This window comes from Urocitellus parryii, chromosome 11 (genome assembly GCF_045843805.1).
Source record: "Urocitellus parryii isolate mUroPar1 chromosome 11, mUroPar1.hap1, whole genome shotgun sequence".
NCBI lineage: Eukaryota > Metazoa > Chordata > Mammalia > Rodentia > Sciuridae > Urocitellus > Urocitellus parryii.
In genome coordinates, this window is record NC_135541.1 from 47,141,531 (window position 1) to 47,163,110 (window position 21,580).

Sequence of the window (21,580 nt, forward strand, 5' to 3'; positions counted from 1 at the left end):
GACTCACGTAAGAACAGCCCACACTACTGCATTCCATAGAAATATGCTCGTGGTTAAATGAAAGTTCTTCCAAATTTATGTCAGAAATTCAGGCAGATGCCATCTGTTTCTGGAGGCTTCAGCCCCAAGACAGGTGAATAGCAGTGGCTGAAGACCCACCCCTCTACAGCCTGCCATCAAAAGAAGGTAGAACTGTTGGTGGTTAAAGGCAGCCAGTCTCAACAGGCCATCCAGCTGCTTGGGCTTACACTCTGCTTTCACCACCCCAATTCTTACTACTCTTTCAGAGAGATGGCCTCATCTTACCTCAACCTCTTGGTCTAGCACAGTGTGGGCCCAGAGTGATGAGAAGCAAGTATTCAAGAAATGACTGAAAATGGTTTTAGTTCCACAGGCACCACCATTGACTTATACAAATAGCTTGCTGAATACCTTGATTTCTTCAATTGCCAAAAAGCAAGAATCCTGGGTACCATAAGGGAGGAATCAGCAACCCCTACCCTCCAGGGTCTTTACGGTATCCACACTCCCAGCCAGGGCCAGCCTGTGAGGGGACACACTCACTTTCCACATCTCGGACACAGACGCCATAGAGGTACACAATGTGTTTGTGGGAGACCTGTCTCATCATGCTGGCTGCTTCAAAGAAGGCCTGAGGAAAAATGGGACAAAAGAATACCTGGGGTCAGCCTCCACTGTTGGGGGAAAACCCATGAACCACCCACCCCCACCCCACCCCACCCTCGCTGCCAAGAAAGCTCACCACTGACAATACCCCAGGTCCTAAAAACTGATCCCCTGGCCCTAACTCATTAGAGGCATTATCAAGCCTTGACCTCTAGGCCAATCTGGCTAGGATGTGGGATTTACTTAGAAAATCCAACAGGTTGCACAGCAAGGTTGTTGGGACAAGCTGACAGTCTTCCCATCAGATACTCTTGCCTACCTCTGGTCCTTTTAGGGAAAACAATGTTTAACACTACATTAGAATAAAAGGGAGGGCTGTGGTTGTGGCTCAGAGGTACAGCATTTGCCTAGCATGCATGAGGCACTGAGTTCAATCCTCAGCACCACATAAAGTAAAATGAAGACATTGTGTACCATATAACTGAAAAATATTAAAAAAAATAAAGACAAATAAGAGGGAAACCAAGATAGCAAATCTCCACTCCCAATTTGGCTGTTTCCCTCCAACATCCTGGATCCTGTGAAATCCTGGGTAAGTCATATGAATCCTCTGAGATTTGTTTTCCAGTGGGGCCTTGGGCTATATTAGGAACTCTGAGACCACTCAGCTTGTCCCAGAACTCTACAGTACTGCACACAGGCCTAGTAGTGGGGAGGGAAGCGAGGGGACAGGCCAAGTGTGAGAGGCTGCCCAACCCACCTCATCTTCGACCCTCCATCACTTATTCTACACACAAGGTCTGAGACTGTATTAAAGAGAGGAATTCTGACTGAAAGACAAGTGTGAGAACCACTAGCCCAAACCAAGGGCAAAGGTTCTTCTCAACCCACCGCACTTTTCCCAGAAATAGAGGAAGCACTTGCCAGAGAAATATCCCTGTGGCTGGGGTCTAAGACTTTGAGGATCACTTTTATTCTCTTCTCTTCAGCAGCCCCTTCATCGTCCTTGTAATCTACCAAGGTCCCAGAGTAGATGTGTGTTCTTGTGCCTCTGCCAAGGTGATCACCCTGATGAAGGAAGCAGAAGGTTAGGTGACAGCTCTCATGGTTGTATGGTGTCCAGATTTAGGGAAGAATGTAGAGAACTCAACATGGACAGGATGGGGCAAAGGCAAAAAAAAAAAAAAAAAAAAAGCCCCAAAGCTCACAGCTTCTGGAGGTTTGTCCCCATCAGGTCCCCAGAGGAAACAAAAAGCAGCTTGGCCAAATACAGTTTGGCAGTTCCTGGGTCCCCAAAGAGTCCCCATATTCCCTAACATCTTCTTGCTTTCTACCTTGAAGACTAGCCAGTGGCTAAAACCAATCCTGACCTATCACTAAACTGCAAGATCTCATCAACAGTCAGCCATATCTGTCCCACCTTAGGGCTCCACAACAAACACAGGGAGGACCCAACTAGGTTACTCCTCCACTCTCAGGCTGGGGGACAAAGTGAATGGACTTGAAACTCCTTGCTTTACTGCTTATTAGCTGTTAACTCGGGATCATTCCTTCACCATGTGTAACCTTGCCTGTTCTCTGTAAATAGGGATAAAAATGGCTCTTACCTGATAAGGTTGTTCTAAGAATCAAAAAAAAGTACTAGGTATAAAGTGTGGGGTAGAAACCCATCACTGGACCAATGTATTTTGCCTGGGAGTCTTCTAGGCCAAGTGGTTGCTATGTCTCATAGTGGAAGCATTCATTCCCATCTACCTATCCAGTGTGTGTGTACATGGGCATGCAGACTAAGCTCTAAAAGTAGTGATACAAGTTATGCCTGCATTTGGCCCAGCTACCCCATAGCAGAGGAGTAGGTGTAAAGATGGAGGTATTGCTACAAGGATGGGCCCTCAGCTTCCTCACACATGAAAGAAGTCAAGTGAGTGGCAGGAGGATTAAATGAGATCACTCGTGCAAAACCCTTACCATATGACCTAATGATCCTTCCAGTTTAAGCTTCCAACTTCAGATTTTTTAAATTCTTAATATTTGGAAATCAAAGCATGATTCATGAAACTTATGCAATATTGAGCTGTCGACATTAGCCCCACAAAACTTGTAAATCAAAGCGGTATTATTCTATGATCCTAGGACTACTTAAAAATATAGAAAATGGATTGTTGCAGATATCTAAGGAATTATCCCTCCAGAAACAAATCGTTGACCATGTATATTAATTATCACAAACACTACCATTTGTCATCTGTCACAGCAGAATGGCCGTATATCTACACTATCTGCTGTATCTGGCAAGGTCCTATGACTATTCATTAAAGCTGCATCTGTCATGAAGTGATCCATCAAGGTTATAGAAAGCTGTATTCCCAGAACATCCCGTAAAAGCCCTATGCTTTTAGAATAATTGCTCTTACTCAGAAGGGTTACTTATTTCAGTGGCCAGGTCTTGGCACCATATTGTCAGGATCCCTCAGCAACCTACAAAGGCCCCCACATGTCCACTCCAGCATCCGCCTCCACTGTTCCTTCTACCTCTGCACATTTACTTGCTGCTCATCCTCTAGGACTCTACTTTGCTGCTCCTTCCCCCAGGAGGACATGCTATCCTCCCAGTACTAGGTGATGTTCCCATATTTTGCTGTACTTGACTACATTAAGATTTGTCTCTTCATAATTATCCACTTAAGGCAGACAAAAGTCCATCTCCTCTTGCTGGACTGCAAGTCTATTGAGGGTAGTGACTGTCATGTGTAAATGCTTTGTCACTATTGGCTAAATGGATGTAGAAGGCATGGAATATGACAGTTATCATCTCAGAGACTCAAAGGCAGTGAAAGAGGGCAGGCCCCAAGTACTGTGTCAAGTTCTAGACTGAAAATAGGCTACAGAACTAAAGCTCTGGTGATTTTAATCTTAGGACACAGCTCTCACCATCACCAGAGGAACAGAGAACAACACTGGTGGACCTTCAGTGAAGAAATCTGGATTCACTTAAAAAGGTTCACTAACAAATGGATCTAGGTCTGCCACCCTCCCCCAGGTTCCTTCACAGCAGTGAGCCCATGACTTGTCCTCCTGCCTGCCAAGGTGTTAGTCTCTTCCAGAAACTAACTAACAGTGTTACTAATTCCTTCTCTCTAAGGCTGCTGGCATGTGCTCTGCTTTGACACTCCATCCTCTGGCTCTATCTAACAGGGCTGGGGAAAGGGGTAGCTAACAGAAAGCAGGATTTGTTCTGGGCTTCACATCCCCAGCCAAAACCTCGGGTGCTCTGGGCCTGCCTAAGGCAGTAGATTCTGGGGAAAAGGCCTCCAAAGATTGGGACACTGATCTGAGTCCCCATGCTGGGTCCATTTCTCAAGCTAGTTTTTACCCTGTCACCTCATTGTGTTCTTTGTTCTCACAGCTCTGCTCCTTCTGGAAGCACCAGCAGAAAGAACAGGAATAAAATCTAGAAACGCTTTCACATAGCACATTATGGGGTAGCAAGGGACTTCAGTCCAGGCTTCCCTGTGGAGACCAGCTCCTGATGCCCATTAATGCTCCCTCACAACCAAAAGTCCTTCTACTCCAGGTGACCCCATGAACCTTGACCAATCTTTCTTCAAGGCCAAGTGTCTATGAGAAGTATCAGCAAGGCAGGTAGGAGGTATAATGCTAGGTGAATTCCTTTAACTGTGAAGGAAAGACCCTTTTTCTTTTTCTACTATAATTTCCCCAAACCCAGACTAAATCTGTCATCCCACCCCCCAGCAAATATCCAGCCTGCTTTCCTGTGGGAAGCCAGAACCAAAGCTGCACCCCTGTGGCAACGACTCACTTGAACAATATCTTTCTTGAGGATCCGGTCAAAGCTCAGCTGGCTCATGGGGTAGACAGGCTGCCACTCCTGGGCCTTCTTGGTGGCCACCAACAGATTGGAGATTTCTGTGGAAGAGATTGGAGAAGTCTAAGCATAGACCCAGCCAGCCAATGTGTGCTAAGCTCTGGGGATTGCTGAACAGAGTTGTGTGCCTTTTTGATTCACTTAACAAATAATTTATGGGTAAGTACTTAATTCATGCTCTCAAGAAACTCAGAGACTAATAACAGAGTCAAAACTAACCAAATAATCAGCCAATCATATGGAAAGCTACAATTTGTCCAGCTAATCTACAGGACAGACCCAACATGCTTCAAAGTCCATACAGCAGGACTGTCCCTAAGATCAGGGAGGGTTTCCCTAAGGAAATTAAAATTTAAATGTAAGAATGGAAACTTCAAGTAGTCAGGGCATGTGTCTATTTTATTTTCTGCTCTACTTCCACAGCCTGATACATGATGGATGCTCAACGAGTATTTGGTTTTTGTTTGTATTCATGGTGCTGGTGATTGAACCCAGGGCCTGGTGCATGCTAGGCAAGAACTGAGCTATACCCCAAGTCCTCAGCAAATATTTGTCCAATGTATGAAAGAACAACTGGGGGCTACTTGATGGAAAAGAGCTGAGGAGAGAGGCAGAAGTTTTGGGCCTAAGGAGTGCTGGAATCCTTGAAAGGGGTTTTTAATGGTTTTATGTAAGGAAAGGAAAGGCGACCTAGAAGAAAGTCTTGTCTAAGCCTCTCTGGGTTCAGCAGTGCTAGCACCAAGGAGGTACCTCCCAACGCTCCCTGAATATGCAGGTTAGCAGTGAACCATTCCCCAAATCCTACTAATTCAAATAGCAACTTGACATGATAGTGCACCAAGCCAGGGCACTAGTGGCTGACTGGGAGTTTATAGTCCACAATTTGAAGCCATGAAGTAGCTTTGGGAGAAGTGAAGACCTTGCAGACACAGTACTGTCCCCCAGGGGAACCCCTGTGACACAGACATGGTCACTGAATGTATGTGTTTATTTTAGCTAAAGCACAGCCATTAGGGAAGTGATGACTCAAATGCTTTTCCCCCTTCTGCTTTCCTTCAGTAGAAGACAGGAAAGAGTTTAAGGAGAAAATACAGCCATTTGAGTCTAGATTCTTAGATTCTGATAAAGGAGATTCTCAATCAAAACATCTGTAGGAATTATGAGGCAGGTCCACAGAGGTTGCACAGATAAACTGGCAAGCAATAGCTAATGAGCGCCTGGTCCCCATGTAGGCCCTAGGACTCCAATGCAGTCCCCGAAATCCTCACTCCCTACAGAGTAGCATTCCCCCAACTTTTCTATTTTAAGCTCACATTTTCTGACTGGTTTCTCTGTGCTGATCACTGCTCTTAGAGCATTGCTCACACTAACTCCTCTGTTCTCTTGACAATCCTGAGAAGTTCAACTCCCGTTACCTCTTATAAATCAAGAAAAGGAGACTCAAAGAGATCAAATGACCCATCACAATGATGTAGCTCACAAATCTCAGACACAGGAGTCACACAGAAGTTAGAGACCTCTCTAGTCTTTTATCTTCCCAAAACATGGCTTGCCACAGTGGGGGAACAAATATGAGTTACAGAAACTGGCTGCAGGCAAAGGCTCCCCTTGTCACCACATCTTGGCTACTATGTTTTTCAGAGGCTACTCCTTCCATACTATTTTCCTGACTCCACCCTGTTCCCTGGGCAAAATCCCATTTAAACATGTATCACAGGGCTGCCCTAAGGGAGGGAAGGCAGCAAAAAACGGCCACCAGAATGGTGTCCACAAGGCAGAGGCTAGGCAGCAGAGCCACATGGGAAGTTAGGAAGGTAGAAAAGGGGCTGTTCATGGGCTGGTTATTGGTATGGGTGCTGCAGGGAAGCCATTTTACCTCCATGAACCTGTTTTCTCACTAGAAAATGAAGGTACCAGTTGAGCCCTCATTAGGTCATTATAGGGGACAGATGGGATAATACACAACAAGGGCTTTCTCTAGTACCTATGTGCAGCAAAAATTTCATCACTACTAGCCACTGTCATTATGACCAGTCACCATCAGGGTGGCCCGGCCTTGTGTAGCAGATGATGTTATGGTTTAAGTGTGAGGTGTTCCCCAAAAGCTCACATGTGAAACAGTGCAAGAAGGTTCAGAGGAGAAATGATTGGGCTGTGACAGTCTTAACCCAACCAGTGAATTAATCCCCTGATAGGGATTAACTGAGTAACTAAAGGTGGGTAGGGTGTGGCTGGAGGAGGTGGGCATTGGGAGCATGGCTTTGGGGTACATATTTATATCTGGCAAGTGGAGACCTCTCTTTCTGCTTTCTGATCATCATGTGAGCTGCTTCCCTCTGCCACATTCTTCCGCCATGATGTTCAGCCTCACCTCGAGACCTGAGGAATGGAACTGGACTTCTATGGACTGGGACATTTGAAACCATGACCCCCCCCCCCAAATAAACTCTTCCTCCTCTATATTTGTTCTGGTTGTCTGGTTGGGTCTTTTAGTCACAGCAGTGAAAAGGCTGCCTAAAACAGACTGTGAAGTCCTTTCCATCAGAGCTGAAGGAAAGAGAAGTCAAGCACCACACCTGCCTGCGCAGATGAGAGTATGTGAGGATGGTGGCAGATCTTTACATACTTTTACCACAGTCACCCTCACACGTGGATATGGGCATTGGGCTGGACAAAGGACAGAGATGGTGGCTTTGCTTAGCCATCATACCAATTCTGAGTAGCATCCTGTTTTTTCACTTTGCCTTTATTTATCTCATGATGAATTTCTTGGTTGCATTTTCAAGTAAGAATTTCAGATCAGGGTGTGAGGCTGTTGGTAGTCTGTGGTTAGGATAGCAAAGGAGATGAACAACCCAAAATGACACTCTCCTGTCACATTTTCAAGATTTTACAACTTCTCTAATTTGCAGATGGGAGATGGAAGAAAAAGGAGTCTAAGCCTCATATAGCAGCCTCCTCCTTCTTCTCCCCACCACCAGGCACACGTCTGTCCTTGCCTTCAATATCAGAAGAACTGGCCTCTGCCCAGGAGTCAGGCTGACTGAACCTGCATCTCTGCAAAGACAAAATGACGTGGTGGGCAGGAATCAGAGATTGGAATTAATTGACCTAGAGTCACACAAGGTGAGTTAAAATCCCCACTCACCCTCTTACCTAAGTGGACCCTGGCCAAGTATAATAGGGATAACAACATACAACAGGGTTGTTTTGAGGATTAAAAGACTTAAAATATGAAAGCCTGTCACACAGCATCTGGTAAACTATAAGCTTTATTAATAAGGTAACCATTAATATTATGATTTATGGCCACTATTATAACTACTTCTGATATTGTTAGCCATGAAACCTTGAGCAAGAAACTGAACATGCCTGAGACTCAATTTCCTCACCTTTACAATAGCTATAAAGAACTAGTATGATGATGAAAGAAATGAAATATGCATGATAATTGCCTGGGACAAAGTAGATAGGTGCCCACCTACTATCATATCATATCTATCATATCAATATTACATGATAGATACTGCCACAATTATCACTTGATGCATATTGAGGTCACTGACTCTTTGCTGGGCCCTGTGCTTCTCATGAGTTACAGAGTGGTGAGTGCGACCCAGATCCTATCTTGAGAGTTCATAAGCAAATGTAAAGGCAGACACTAAAGATCCTTGAGCTGAGTTTCAGGAGCCCCAACAGAGGCCATGTGAGAGAGATGCAATTCTGTTTCTATGCTTCTTCCTCCACAGCTACTGGCTCCCAGATCTGGGCTACAGAGGTGGCAGCTACATAGAGGCCTCCTCACTAGAACTGTGTAAAGAAATCACATCCTATGCTCTCTTGTACCAGTCCTATTCAACAAAGTTCTCAAACCACTAGCTAGAGCAATTGGACAAAAGAAAGAAATTAAAGAGATATGAATAAGAAAAGAAGAGCTCAAACTATCCCTATTTGCCTATGAAATGATTCTATATTTAGAAGACCCAAAAAACTCCACCAGAAGCTTCTAGAACTCATAAACAAATTCAGCAAGTTAGCAGGGTATAAAATCAACACACATAAATCAATTGTGTTCCTATATACCAATGACGAGTTAACTGAAAGAGAAATCAGGAAAACTATCCCATTCAAAATAGCCTTAAAAAAATAAAATAAATAAAATACTTGGGAGTCAATCTAACAAAAGAGGTAAAAAATATCCACAATTAAAAACTATAGAACACTAAAGAAAGAAATTCAAGAAGCCCTCAGAAAACAGAAAGATTTCCCCACATTCTTGGATAGGCAGAATTAATATTATCAAAATGGCCATATTACCAAAAGTGTTATACAGATTTAATGCAATGCCTGTTAAAATTCCAATGATGTTCTTCATAGAAATAGAAAAAACCGCCATGAAGTTCACTTGGAAAAATAAGAGGCCAGGAATAGCCAAAGCAATCCTTGGTGAGAAAAGTGATGCAGGAGGCATCACAATACAAGACTTTAAATTCTACTACAGAGCTATAGTAACAAAAACAGCATGGTATTGGCAAAAAAAAAAAAAAAAACAGACACAAAGACCAATGGAACAGAAGACACAGAGACATACCCACATAAATATGGTTATCGCATACTAGATGAAGGCACCATAAACATACATTGGAGAAAAGATAGCCTCTTCTACAAATGGTGCTGGGGAAAACTGGAAATCCACATGTAACAAAATGAAATGAGACTCCTCTCTCTCACCCTGCACAAAACTCAAAGTGGATCAAGGACCTAGGCATTAGACCACAGACCCTGTGCTTGTTAGAAGAAAAAGTAGGCCCAACTCTCCATCATATTGGCTTAGGAACTGACTTCCTCATAAGACTCCTAAAGCACAAGAAGGAAAATCGAGAATCAATAAATGGGATGACATCAAACTAAAAAGCTTCTTCACAGAAAAGGAAACAATCAAGAATGTGAACACAGAGCTTCCAGAATGGGAGAAAATCTTTGCCACCTGCACCTCAGATAGATCATTAATCTCCAGGAAATATAAAGAACTCAAAAAACTTAACACCAAAAAACAACCCAATCAATAAATGGGCTATGGAACTGAACAAGCACATCACAAAAGAAGAAATATGAATGTTCAAAAAAATATATGAAAACACATTCAACATCTCTAGCAATTAGAGACATACAAATTAAAACTTTCCTGAGATTCTATCTTATTCCAGTAAGAATGGCAATTGTCAAGACTACGAGTAACAATAAATACTGGTGAGGATGGAGGAAAAAGGTACTCATACATTGCTTATGAGATTGCAAATTGGTGCAAACACTAAGGAAAGCAGTATGGAGATTCTTTAGAAAACTTGGAATGGAACCACCATTTGACCCAGTTATCCCACTCCTTGGTTTATATCTAAAGGACTCAAATCAGCATATTACAGTGATGCAGACACATTGATATTTATGGCAGCTCAATTCACAATAGCCAAGCTATGGAACCAACCTGGGTGTCCTTCAATGGATGAATGGATAAAGAGAATGTGGTATATATACACAATGGAATATTACTCAGCCATAAAGAAGAATGAAATTATGGCATTTGCCAGTAAATGGATGGAACTGGAGACTATCATGCTAAGTGAAATAAGCCAGTTCCAAAAAACTAAAGTCCAAATGTTCTCTCTAATATGTGGATGCTAATCCATGACAACAAGGGAGGGTGGGGAGAATATAAGTCCATTGGATTAGACAAAGGGGAATAAAGAGAAGGGAGAGAGGAGGGGAATAAGAAAGACAGTAGAATTAATCTAACTTTCCTACTTTGTATATGAATACAAGATCAGTTTAACCCCACATCACGTACAACCACAGAATAGGATCCTAATTAGAAGTTATACTCCGTGTATGTTTAATGTGACAAAATAGAATGTACTGTCACATACATCTAAAAAGAACAAATTTTTAAAAAGAAAAAAAAGAAATCACATCCTAGACTCCAGCCTTCTCCACTCCTGTTGATACTGTTCTCCACTTCCTCATCCTCACCTAGAGACTCTAAAGCACTAGAAAAGTCAAGCCTCCTTTTATTATCTGTAAGAACAGATTACGTGAGTAAAGGAGTCATTGTATTTTAAGGTTTCAACATGTTTTGAGGTCTCACAGCCAACTGGCAGATATGTTTTGCCCCTGCAGAACATCTTCAAGCATAAAAATAAAGGCTTCAATTATCCCCAAGGCTGGTAGGAAACCCTATCTGATCAACAAAAATGCAAGTCCTTCCTCTTTCACCAAGTTCAGTGACAAGCTCCTGGCTGAGACCAAAACATGATTCAAACATCAAGAACCAGGCCCCTTTTGTGTTCTGACGCTGTTTGCTCTGCCTACCCATGTCATGAAGGCTCATAGACAATTCCCTTAAAAAAACAAGATGATCTCGAACAACAGGGTTCCTCCAAGGATCTTCTGTTGATGCTTACTTGGGAACATGATGTAGCCCCTACTTGGAGGCCTAACTCTTCTGAGAGAAGGATATCTGACCCATGCAAGGATGGGGAACAACAAAAACCCAACACTTGTGGAATCTGGCATTCAGGTTAAACCTGGCACTCAAACCCTTCTCTGACCTTGACCTTCAAAGAGATCAACTTCACTTCTCGGTTTTCTTATCTATAAAATGAGGTTCTTGCCAGGCGTGGTGGCATATGCCCCTAATCCCAGCAGCTCAGGAGGCTGAGACAGGCGGGTCACAAGTTCAAAGCCATACTCAGAAAAACACAAGGTACTATGCAACTCAATGAGAAACCCTGCCTCTAAATAAAATACAAAATAGGGCTGGGATGTGGCTCAGTGGTCAAGTGCCCCTGAATTCAATCCCCAATACCCGCCACTATAAAATGAGGCTCTTGACCCCTAAAGTGTCCTTCCCATTCTCACACTCTGAAAGACAATGAATTCTTTGGAACATCACAGTTCATGTGGCTTTAAAAGGAACAGCTGGTTCCTTCACCCTGTACACTGATTTTACCCCTTGATCCTTCTATGGCCTCCTATTGCTGCCTACTGAATAAAGTCCCAGCTCTTGGTAAGCAACCAAGACCTCTTATGATCTAATATCTAACCACCCTTCTTTATGTCTCCACCTTCACATCAGCATCCCCCTCCCCAGAGTCTTCCTATAGCCCCCACATTGACCTTCACTGTACCCTGAACATGCTCCTGGTTCTGTTAGGGAGGGACGTACCCTCACCTATCTGGCACCTCTAGCTTATCATCTAACACACAGTTCAAGATATGCCTCCTCCACACAGTCTGACATGCTACAACTCAGGGATGTTGTACATCCCTTTCTGCCTCCAAAGGTACCATATATGTGGGCTAATTTAAATGCCCATCACATACAACAATGGCATCACTTACCTGTAACATTTTCTGCACTGGCCTGGAAATCCTCAAAAGAGCAGGGGTTGGGTCTTAGGTATTTCTGATTCTTTACATTATCACAGTTCTTTTTTTTTTTAATGTTTATTTTTAGTTTTCGGTGGACACAACATCTCTTTATTTGTATGTGGTGCTGAGGATCGAACCCAGCGCCCCACGCATGCCAGGCGAGCACATTGCTGCTTGAGCCACCTCCCCAGCCCACATTATCACAGTTCTTGGCCCACAGAAAATGTGCCAGGAACATTTCTCATATAAATAAACCAATGACACGGGGATTTCTCAAGACACTTCATCTTTTTAGAAAGCAAAGAAATAAGTTTCTGCTTACTAATCCTGAATATGCTTCTTTGTGCAGCCCAGCTAAGATCTTAAGAAAAAAATGTGTTATGGTTAGATTTAGGTGTTCCCCAAAAGCTCATGTGCAAACCAATGCAAGAAAGTTAAGAGGTGAAATGATTAGGTTGTAAGAGTCTTAACCAATATATTAATCCACTGATAGGGATTAACCGAGGGACAACTGTAGGTAGGTAGGGTGTGGCTGGAGGAGGGAGGTCATGTGGGGTATGCCTTTGGGGTTTATACTTTGTCTGTGTTGAGGGGAGTCTCTCTCCGCTTCCTGGTACCAGCTGCTTTCCTCTGCCAAACACTTCTGCCACAATGTTCTACCTTACCTTGGGCCCTGAGGAATGAAGTCTACCATCTATGGACTGAGATCTCTGAAACCATGAGCCCCAAAATAAGCTTCTCTGTTCTTGACAGGGCTTTTGATCACAGCAGTGAAAAAGCTGACTAAAATAAAGTATATATCTTTTCTAAAGAAAATGCTAACACTCAAGAGGTAAGATTTGAGTTGGGGGCAGACTTGTAAGAAAACTCAAAGAAAAATACCTAGAACCTGTGGGAAAGGACCATTCTCTTTAACCAGGCAACATCTTTTGGTCCATCTGAGTCTTGAAGCATTAACAAGGGGCACAAGACATCACTGAGGGGATGCACAGAAAGACAAACCTCGAGGCTTGGGCTGGCAGCAGCGTTTCAGCACAAAGCTGATGTTGTCTGTGCGCAGGATCTGCTTCTTGAGGTGGCTCATGAGGCCTTCCAGGGTGGGGAAGTTGCGATCTGAGCCATGCAGGCTATAGCGGCCCTTCTGTACCTCGATCTGAAAATTCTTGAATTGCTTATGGGTACCCAGCACCTGCTATTCAGAAAAATGACCAGAAATTACTATTAAGAATGGTGCCCAGATAAATGTACCATGGGAATGTAAGATATTAACATTAGGGAATACTGAGGAAGAGTACAGAAACTATGAACCATCTCTGTAACATTTATGTACTTCTAAAATTATTTGAAAATAAAATTTTACAATTAATAAACCAACAAATAAGTAAATAATAAAATTGGGATCTAGAAGGCAGCACTAATAAAAGAGAGTTTACACTATGACCCACAGAACAATTATTTCTACAGAAGCATCACTTGTTTTTTTGTTTGTTTGTTTGTTTTGTTTTGCTTTGTTTTGTTTACCTACCTGTAAATTTAAGTTCATGAAAACACCAACCTTGGGGGTTGGGGTTGTGGCTCAGCAGTAAAGCGTTTATCTCGCAAGTGCGAGACCCTGGGTTGGATCCTCAGCACCACATAAAAATAACTAAATGAAATAAAGGTATTGTGTCCAACTAAAACTAAAAAATAAAAAAACCACCAACCTCATAGTACTATGGCTAAATGATATGGTACATTTTCAAACTTAGTATGCACTTTATCAAGGTTAGCAAATTCTATGCATGAAATAAGAATTACAATAGAAAAATTCATCCAGGAACTCCTACAAACTAAGCCCTTCCACACCATAAATGTACCTGAGAACTATACTGGGAGCTGGTATTTGGCTGTCTGTCTATCCAGGTTTAAGGTTCTATGGTACCACAGAAAGGGAAGTATAAGCAGAAGTTGTCCTTCATGGACTCTTTCTGTACAATGAAAACTATCTTAGTGGTTAAGAATGAGAGCCAGGAAGATCTACTTATTGTGTAAAGTAGGACATGATATTTATTTAAAATCTTAATGCCTCAGTTACTTCATCTGTATAATGGGATAACCTTGCCTATCTCAAAAGGCCATTGTAAATCTTACCTAAGAACATATAGGTAAAATGTTTAGCACAGTGCCTAGTGAGCTAGGATAAGCAGAAAGATTAGTCATATCTGTGAGTGCTCCTTTCCCAATGCAGGTCACACAATCACTGACTGATCTCCTTGGTACAGCACAGGTGGATTCTTTCTCAGAAGGAAGTTGGGCTGTCTCATGTGCCCATTCATCTTATAAATATTAAACTTCCTTCAAAAACTGATGAATAGGCATCCTGTGAAGGCAACAAGACTGACAAGTTCTGAACCATAAAGCTGGTATCAACCCTGAGGCCCAGCTGTATGGGAACACCCCTAGGCAGGCAATGGCCCCTGGGACTTTGCCCAGGACACTTGGTAGCACTGGGTTCCTTCTGCCATTTCCTTTTTCCACTCTTGACAAGAGTCCAGTTCCCAGGGGTTCTCTTGTGCTTTTCCTTCCCATGTCTGAAGTCTATTGTATATAATGGCTGACTTACAACTCAAACGCTCCTCTCTCTCCTCAGTTCTCCCAGTTCAAGTTGAGCTCAGCCAGGACTAGTAAATATATGTGGTCAAACTTTATAAAACTCATTATTTTCTAAAATATTCCCCTTTGCATTTGGGGAAAAAAAATGGATGAACAATAAAAATACTTAATACTAATTCTGACTAAAATCTTAGCATTTGGGATTCCTCTCATATCATTCTCAGATTCCAGCCACATTTGAATGTCTAATAGACACTTACTCATTGTCAAAACACGGGACACCAACTTTTTTGTTACAATGTCTGAAACTATCATTTGGGGAAAATTGTTAGGCCATGCTTAGGCACTTGTTCATGTCACAGAATGCTGTAGACAGACACAGTTCCAGGTCTGTAATGATCCTGGTACTGAACCTAAAACAAACCACTCCAGGTCATCCCATACTTCAGATCACAGGTGTCCTGTGTGAATTGGTTTTCTGGTCATGTTCTGCCTTCCAGAGCCACAGTGTGCCCCTGCCATGGGAGGGAGGAAGGAAGGGCGGGGAGAGCAAAGAACATGGAGTCTGGTGCTCAGGAGCAAACTCCTTCTGAAAATGGGGTGCTCCCTGAAAGATCCTCCAGGGATTTTCTTAGAGACACAGGCTTTCCCAACCTGGCCAAGAGTGGTTCTGTCTGCAACAGATCCTGGAACAGGTTGCTCTGGATCCCCTGTGACCATATGACTTGGCCCATGCCAGTGTTCAGACTGACCTCAGACTTTTCAAAGCAGGTGACAGTCATGAGGATGTTGTCAAAGTCGGTGCAGCTCCACCTCAGCACGTACATTCCCTCCTCGTTCCCTTCTTGCCGCAGTTTATTGATGGCATATTCTGTGCTGGAGAGGGAAGTGGGCAAAGAGAGAGAGCTCACACCATAGCACTTTAGACCCTAGGGTCTCCACTTCCCAGAGCCTCTAGTCTTATAAGAGCTGCCCAGGGTTCTAAGGTTCTGACATGATACACATGGAGATACTGAGGAGCCAGGGGATGGATGGAATCTATAGCACTGAGAAGAGGACTCAGCCTGCTGTCTCCTAAGCCACTGAGACCTGCTTATCCCCAGGTTCCCCAGAGATGATGTCTCTGGTTCTCACTAGAAGAGTGTCCCCTAAGGCTGTGATAAAGAGCTGCCAATAATAGAGAAAAGGAATCCTATCCTCAGCCTTCCTTTCCCAGCCTAACTGGAATATGAGCCTTGTGGAGTGGGCATTTGGGGCTATTTTGTTTATTGCTATATCCCCAGTAACTAAAGCGGCCTACTAGATCCTATAGGAAGAACACTCCCAGCAAAGAAAAGCAAATGCCAGGGCCCTGGGTGGGACACTGGAGGAAGACACTTTTGTGGCATGCAGTTCCTTGCTTCAAAATTTTTTGTGTGTGTCTTCTCCAGTGAGAAAACTCTCTAGTCCAGGAACCACACTGCCACCAAACTACCCGTCCCAAGGTAACTGGGGTAGGAAGAAGGTAGAAATCATATCACACGGAAAACAACTGAAGAGACAGTTTCCTGAATTTACAGAAACAGGGCAACTGTGTCCCTCGTCTAAGGACAGTCACAGGTAAGCGGAAGTACAATGAACCCCTGTTGACTCCTCGGCAGAGCACAGAGAGAAAAGAGGAGTTAAAGAGAGCGCAAGTGCAACACCCTTTCAAAAAGGGATGCACATCTGACCCTATAAGAGTGACAATCTACTGGCTGCCTGTGTAGTACTCAGTACCCCATCATCAGAGTTATCTAGGTATAGGTTACCAATTCTGAGATGCAGGTGGACTAAGACATTTCACAAAGCCCTTCTGGTCTTAAGGCTGTCTGCCATTCCTCTGGCACTTAAAGACAAATAGACTCAGCATTGTGTTTACTGTCTGATGCTCAGATCTGCATCTTATTTTTCTTGGCTCGCATACAGGGTTTGACAAGGGATAGGGACTATTAAAAAGGGGAAGCTTTGCTCAGCTCTAGAGAAGTGAGGGGGATGAACTGAGGGTAAAAAACCAAGTAGGAGAGGAGTTGAGGGGCTGCTGCAAGGATTAAGGTAGATGACGGAAGGCCTGGCCAAAGCTCAGCAGGGATGGAAAATAGGGAGTGCCCCAGCATAAACAACAGATAACACCTGGGACTGAGGAGACCAGACTTCCTGCCACTAAAATGTGCTCTCTTTTCACTTCACACCAAAGGCAAATGAAAGCATTCCAGAACCAACCAGATTGGACCATGGCAGCCATTCTGTATGTTGTGGACTATCAATGGGGGAGCTACATCAGTGCAGAGGTAATGATGGGCATCTGCTGTGAGCCGGAAGTAGCCATCAACCAGGGACACAAAGGACAAGGCCTCCTCATGGGAAGAAAGCTTCAGTTCCTGTAAAAGAGAAGACATTGCCAGTTACATCACGCAGCTACCATCAGTAAGTGGCTGACTATACGGCAGGGTACACAGTGAGAAGATGTTTAAACAACACAGAATGTATGGCCCCTCAAGAAAACTCTCTTTGTTGATATGTACTGTTTCCCTTGTACTTATATAGGCCTTGATGGTTAGCACACTTTCTCATCCATTATCTTAATGGGTACCATCAGATGAAGGGACATTGTGCCTGTGCATGCAGGGTTGCGGGCAGGGAAGACTCATTTGACTACAGTTTTTTCCACAGCACTGAAGAAATGAATGGCTGGTGACAGACAAATAAGACCAGTGTAGGGGAGAAAGGTGGGTAGGCGAAAGCAGCCAATCAGGAGAGAAGTAAGGGGGGCTGGTGACCACTGTGATACCAATGGAAGGGTGCCCTGGGCTGTGAGCCAAGGAGGCCAAAAGAGGGCAAGACCACAGCACCTCAGGAAGGGGACCTCCTCTCAGGTGTGACCTGGCATCCACTGCAAATATTCCTGGAAAATCAAATTGAAGATGCTCTAAAGTGAGTGCTAGGGCTGGCCAAGGTGGGTCCTCACCCACCACATGATAATCAAGACCACATAAGCACAAGAGTTTCCTGAGAGCAGAGTTATAAATAGAAAAGGAAGATGTCAAAGAGATACAGAAGAAAGTAATAAATCAAGATAGGATTTAATAACAGGCTGGCATCATGCTTTCCTTAAAAAGCAGCAGCAAAGGGCTGGGAAGGGCCAGGGAAGTGAGATATCTAAATGGCAGCATTGAATTGTGGCTGATCCCCAGGCTCTGAAGCTAGACTGTCTGGGTCAAATCTCACATCTCCACCTGCTGTAGGTTTAAGAGTATGTACTGTTTTTATAAAAACAAAAAACTCAATCAATAAATGGGCTAAGAAACTGAACACACATTTCAAAGAATAAGAATCAATCAACAAATATATGAAAAAATGTTCATCATCTCTAGCAATTAAAGAAATGCAATTCAAAACTACTCTAAGATTTTATCTCACTCCAGGCAGAATGGCAGTTTCAAGAATACAAGGAACAATAAACATTGTCAAGGATGTGAGGGAAAAGGTACATTCACACAATGCTGGTGGGACTGCAAATTGGTGCAACCATTACGGAAAGTGGTATGGAGAGACCTCAGAAAACTTGGAATGGAACCTTGATCCAAAGGATCTAAAATCAGTATACTATAGTTATGCAGCCACATCAATGTTTACAGCAGCTCAATTCACAATAGCTAAACTATGGAACCAACCTACATGCCCTTCAACAGGTAAATGGATAAAGAAAATGTGTATGTGTACACAATGTAATATTACTCAGACTTAAAGAAGAGTGAAATTATTAATGGAGCTGGAGAATATCATGCTAAGCAAAATATGCCAATCCCAAAAAACCAAAGGCTGAATGTTTTCTCTAATATGAAGATGGTAATTCACAATTGTGGGGGGTGTGGTTAGGGAAAAACAGAGGCACTTTGGATTAGACAGAGAGGAGTAAAGGGAGGAGATGGGGTATGGGAGTAGGAAGGATAGTAGAATGAATCAGGCATTATTACCCTATGCATATATGATTACACAACCGGTATGATTCTATATCATGTATAACCAGAAGAATGAGAAGTTACATTCCATTTATGTATGATATGTCAAAATGATTCAACTGTCATGTATAACTAATAAGAACAAATTTTAAAAATGGTCAAATATTGGCAACTTCAAATGATTTAACCTAATTTCTGCATGTCCTTGGCATGATACTTCAACTTCTCTGTATCTCAGTTTCCCCCTTTGTGAAATGGGGAGAGTAACCTACACACTCATAGAGTTGATATGAAAATTGAAAGAGTTGCGATCTGTAAAGTATTCTGAATAGGAAATGCCTGGCACCTGTAAGGGCTAGTGTATGTGAAGGAGCTCCCATGCCCACCACGGCACTGTAACTTGGCAGAGCTGGCAGGTAAGGTGTGATTTAGAGGATGGGAACACCAACAGTGTGCTAGATATGATTGTCAGCCTGGGCAGAGTTGGGGAAGCTCATAAAATATGTACCCTGTCTGCTGCTTCTCTTCTGCCAGGTGTCTTAAGGATTTGGCCACAATGAAGAGCCATACTACAGAGATGCCAACTTCTCCCTCATTCCCTCAGAGTCCCTGGGGTATGATAATGCCTCAGAAATCAAAGAAAAACAGGCAAAAATCATAGCTTGTGGCCAGACGGTACTGGAAAGTCCTGCTGTTTCCTCACTGTGTGACACTACAAGTTTCTATGCCTCTCAATCAGTCTCAGGTTTCCCATTTGAAATATAGCCAATATCCTTCCATCTAAGGTTCTTTCAAGGACTAAATAACATAGGCTTAGGACCTTAATATTGTAAGGATTAATAACACATTAATGTTTATAGCATTATAACAGAATCTGATATCCATAATATGCTCAATAAATAGTATTTATAGTATTATTTTTTCTCTCTCTCTCTCTTTCTTTCCACCATCATTACTCTGGCCTTTTCTAATTCTCCCTTCACTTTGCTTTTATGTTTCTTAATAAATTAATGCCTGGGGTTTTGTTGGTTGGTTTTGTTAAAAAAAAAAAAAAAAGAAGAAGAAGCCAGAATAAGATGATTAAAGCTACTTCTATTCCTAAGTAAATAGCTATTAATGTTTGATTATTTTTCTGAGAGAATGTATGCTCCTCTTAAAATTTTTTTTGAACAAAATTAGAACAGTCTATAGGTAATGTTTTATATTCTTTTTTTTAATTAACAAAGGCATTTTTCCAGATCATACACAATTCAGAAATTTGGTTGTATAATATTCTACTACTCAAGTGAACTGAAACCTATTTTCCTATCTCCTAGTATCGTATAGTTAGGTTGTTTTCAGAACTGACACTGTAAATATTGCTGGACTAAACATTCTCATTCATAAACTGCTGCCTGTATCTCATATTGCTTCTGGAAGAGAGATTCCCTAGATTCCAATGAAAAAACATATAAATATTTTCTAGGTTTTAACACATATTGGCAAGCTGCTCTCCTAAAGGTTATGTCAAAAAGACAAGTGTCTGTGGATGTGAGTGACTCTGTTTCTTAAATCATATCACCAGGCTCTTCCTTAGCAATGGGTGTTTTCTTTTTTACACAGTATTTACCAAATTGCAGGCAAATCATGGTATTCCCCTGGTGCTGACTCTTTGCTTTGTGAGCATGCCCTGTCTCACCAGCCTTTCCTCTCCACATGTGGTCAGCTGTCACTTCCCCCAATAAAAACATGTTTATTTTGGCAGAGTTCCCACTTCCCTGCCAAACTGGCCTGCTTGTCTAAAGTATGTCCTCAAGTGATACCAAAAAAGAGGAAGTGAGATTGAACACCCCTCTTCTTTTTTTTTTTAATATTTGTTTTACTTGTCAATGAACCTCATTTTATTTATTTTATTTATATGTGAGGCTGAGAATTAAACCCAGTGCCTCACAGATGCCAAACAAATGTTCTATCATTAAGCTACAACCCCAGCTGAACACCCCTCTTCTATCCAAGAGTGGCTGGGTGTGCCTGACACCCTACCACTGTGGTCTGCCACTTGCCTCGTGGTCTGATGAGGTGCCAAGGGGTGCTCCCACCCATTTCATCCCAGAGGACCCACCAACTCAGCAGGGAGGCCACAAGGTGCCATTGGTGAAAATTTTGATATTCACTAATCTTCTTAAAATCTGCTAAATTTGTGAATTAAATATTGATGCTGAAAAATCTTTGGGTGAACAACAAACCCTAAGATTCAAATTGCAAGACCAAAGAACAACACTAGAATGCACCAGTGTAACTTAAAAACTGGTACTGAATATGTCTCACAATGTAGGGTTTTTGGCTTAAATCAGATAATCATCAGATTTTCCCTTTGGGACAGGAACTGAAGATCATATGCCGCACAACTGTCCTTAGCAATGTGTTCCTCTCATCACAAGATGCAGACTGAAAAGCTTCCGGAGTACTTACCATTTTTTTGTTGTCCTGCTTATTAATGCTGACCATAGACTCCTTGATTACAATGTGAGTGATTTCAGGGAAATAAGAAAAATTATTCCATTCTTCCTGGATTTTATTTTTCTCCTCATCCTTCTTGTGTTTATTTTCCAGTTTTTTTCGCTTCAGTTTATTTTTTTCCTTTTCAACCGGAACAACCTGATAAGATACATAAAAGTGACAGGGTTAAGTTGGCTTTCTCATTTTGTTTCTGGCAACCTTATGCAGGGACTAGGAGAAAGCTAGCAAGTCTGGATATACACAGCAACTAGGGGAGCTATGGGCTTAGGACCAGAGAACTGAGTCACATCAAGGAATCTTGGAATTTCAAACCTGGAAGAGATCTCTTTGAGCACACTGACTAAACTCTTCATGTGATATATACAATGTGCAATGTAAACTTGGCAGGGGCCATAACCGCCTCTGGGCATGTATCCACAATCAGGCCACCTCACTTTCAATCTGACATGTGCTTCAATATGAGAAAAGAGCACATTCTTCCCAAACACGACTGGACAGAACAAGAGCTTTCTCCTTCTACTATCAATTGTCCTGATCTGTTAACAGTACTGAAGTGGACGTTTTCAAG

At 42.6% G+C, this 21,580-nt stretch overlaps 1 protein-coding gene across 2 annotated transcripts in view; it reads right to left on the reverse strand.

The window, feature by feature from the left end:
• Jak1 (Janus kinase 1) overlaps nucleotides 1–21,580 on the reverse strand; it is a 126,723-nt gene that overhangs the window by 12,153 nt on the left and 92,990 nt on the right. The window contains exons 8-14 of one of the 2 annotated variants that reach the window (XM_026411010.2): nucleotides 20,965–21,150; nucleotides 16,775–16,932; nucleotides 15,286–15,409; nucleotides 12,944–13,130; nucleotides 4,448–4,554; nucleotides 1,552–1,695; nucleotides 565–652 (exon numbers count right to left, since the gene is read on the reverse strand). In XM_026411010.2, the coding sequence (XP_026266795.1) occupies nucleotides 565–652; nucleotides 1,552–1,695; nucleotides 4,448–4,554; nucleotides 12,944–13,130; nucleotides 15,286–15,409; nucleotides 16,775–16,932; nucleotides 20,965–21,150 (994 nt within the window). Of the gene's footprint in view, nucleotides 1–564; nucleotides 653–1,551; nucleotides 1,696–4,447; nucleotides 4,555–12,943; nucleotides 13,134–15,285; nucleotides 15,410–16,774; nucleotides 16,933–20,964; nucleotides 21,151–21,580 lie in introns of both variants that reach the window. The other variant, XM_026411009.2, reaches the window with a different exon arrangement.